This window comes from Cyprinodon variegatus, unplaced genomic scaffold, assembly GCF_000732505.1.
Source record: "Cyprinodon variegatus isolate N-32 unplaced genomic scaffold, C_variegatus-1.0 Scaffold249, whole genome shotgun sequence".
Taxonomy (NCBI): Eukaryota; Metazoa; Chordata; class Actinopteri; order Cyprinodontiformes; family Cyprinodontidae; genus Cyprinodon; species Cyprinodon variegatus.
This window is the reverse complement of record NW_015150702.1, coordinates 630,653-632,611: the sequence shown is the minus strand read 5'-3', so window position 1 is coordinate 632,611 and position 1,959 is coordinate 630,653. Positions and strand designations below refer to the sequence as shown.

At 40.4% G+C, this 1,959-nt stretch overlaps 1 protein-coding gene across 1 annotated transcript in view; it reads left to right on the top strand.

The window, feature by feature from the left end:
• ltn1 (listerin E3 ubiquitin protein ligase 1) overlaps positions 1-1,959 on the top strand; it is a 27,285-nt gene that overhangs the window by 21,374 nt on the left and 3,952 nt on the right. The window contains exon 28 of the mRNA XM_015382112.1: positions 1,226-1,446. Coding sequence (XP_015237598.1) covers positions 1,226-1,446 — 221 coding nt within the window. The remainder of the gene's footprint in view (positions 1-1,225; positions 1,447-1,959) is intronic.

The following is a 1,959-nucleotide window of genomic DNA, read 5'->3' as shown; positions in this document are numbered from 1 at the left end:
AGGCTGAATAGTGGAGCCTACAGACACGTCCACCGGTGCAGACATGTTAGTTTTGCTGCAGCCTGCAGTTTCTGGTTGATTTCATACACGTCACTGCATTTCATTGGTGCTAAATATTTCTGTATTGATTTCTGCACCTACTGGCTTCTGGCAAGATCTAGCAATTGTTAGGATCAATGATGTGTGAATTTATAACACCTTGATATTAGCGGCCTGTTGCGTCAGAACTGATGTTTTCCACAGTAGTTAATCTAATTAAGACAGTTGCTCTGTCTGGATATACAGTTATAATCTTCATTCTGTACGTGGCAATCTTGTTTGCTGTTCAACACATCGGCATGGAAAATGCTCTTGTCAATTAAGACAAAAATCTGTTTTCGGCCCGCATGCAAAATGCTATTGTTAAGTTGTAAGTAGCAGACTGTACATGTATGAGATGTAAGGAATGGGAGGCGGGGCTAGATCTGTGTTTCCTTCTTGTTGGTGTGGAGTGATGAGCGCGGGAGCGCATGTTGGAAACTGTTAATGGCGACCATTAAAGTGTGGATATTAACGTCAACAGTGTGATTATTGAGCCAACAGCTATATGTGCCAAAAAATACCACAGTACATCATTCAGATCACACCATCCTTTAACTAAAACATACAGTAAATCGTCCCCCTAACACGATGCTAGGAAAGAAGGAATGATCTTCAGTCCTGGAGAAAAATCCGTTTTCCAGTCAGAGGATTTGTGGATGAGGTGATGGTTTAGCCTTTAGCAGAACAATGATCCTAAGCCAGACCTAAAATAAAAAAGAATCACTGGCAAGAATTGGAAAGGAATATTCAGATGCTCTCCATCCAACCTAGAAACGAATAACCCAGAATCCTGAGTTCATGCAATAAATACTCAAACAAATCATCTTAAAGTGCATTTTGAACATTTTATGTATACAGATTTAATACCATGGGGCCCCAAGTATGTCACAATTATGACTCCATGCTCTTTCTCTGCACTCCTTCCTTTTTATGCTTCTGTGGATTATCTCCTACATGTGTGGACCTGTTTATGTGGGCTCACCATAACCTTTGTCACTTTGAGGACGTAACCAACATAAGAAAGAAAACTGCCTCTGACTGGCTTCTTTTCAGGAATTCCTGCCTATTAAAAAATAAGGTCATGTTTTGTTTTCTTATTAAAGGGAAAGTACATTTCATTCTTTGTGTTCTGTCTTTACTACAGAGAGTGTTGGCATTGAGTCGGAGCTCCCTCACCTGGCCTGCAGTGTATACTACAGCACAGTGCAGGACCTCCCTGCTATGGTGCGTCTGTGGTGGAACAGTCAGGAGAAGAGAGTGAGCTCTGCCGTGGAGAAGTTCACCAGCAAATATGTCAGTCCAGTTCTGTCAGCCCAGGAGATCTCCTCCGTCCATGACAGCACTCAGATGTTTGACAGCATGACTGTAAGTCAGCAGGCTCAGCGTGATCTGCACAGCTAAAACAGCCCTATGGAGCTTTTGTTATATTCTAAACAGCCTTTGCTAGGAAACAGTCATTTTCTAGACTGAAAGCATTAAAACGTCAAGTTCAATAGATGTACGTACATCTGTTGTATTATAATGGGCTTTGTATAACCCCTACCTGATCCATACCATAAGCTCATTTGAGCATCTGAAAGCAGATATACAACCAGGTTGCCATAAATAGTGTAATTATGGTACTAAAAGCATGTATTTCTATCATTAAATCACCAAAGAATGCTCAATTACATGTAAATATATATTTTTTACTTTTCTGGGACAATTGTAAGCTTTTTACGTTCTCTCCTAAACTGCTTGTCTGACGTCAACATGGGACATACTCAGCAGTCTGGGAAAATATGATTACACCGTGTGTATCAGCATTTTACTTGTTCCTTTCTGGAGATTATGCATTATACGAGAGGCAAAACTAAAACTTGAAAATGCTAGGTTTAT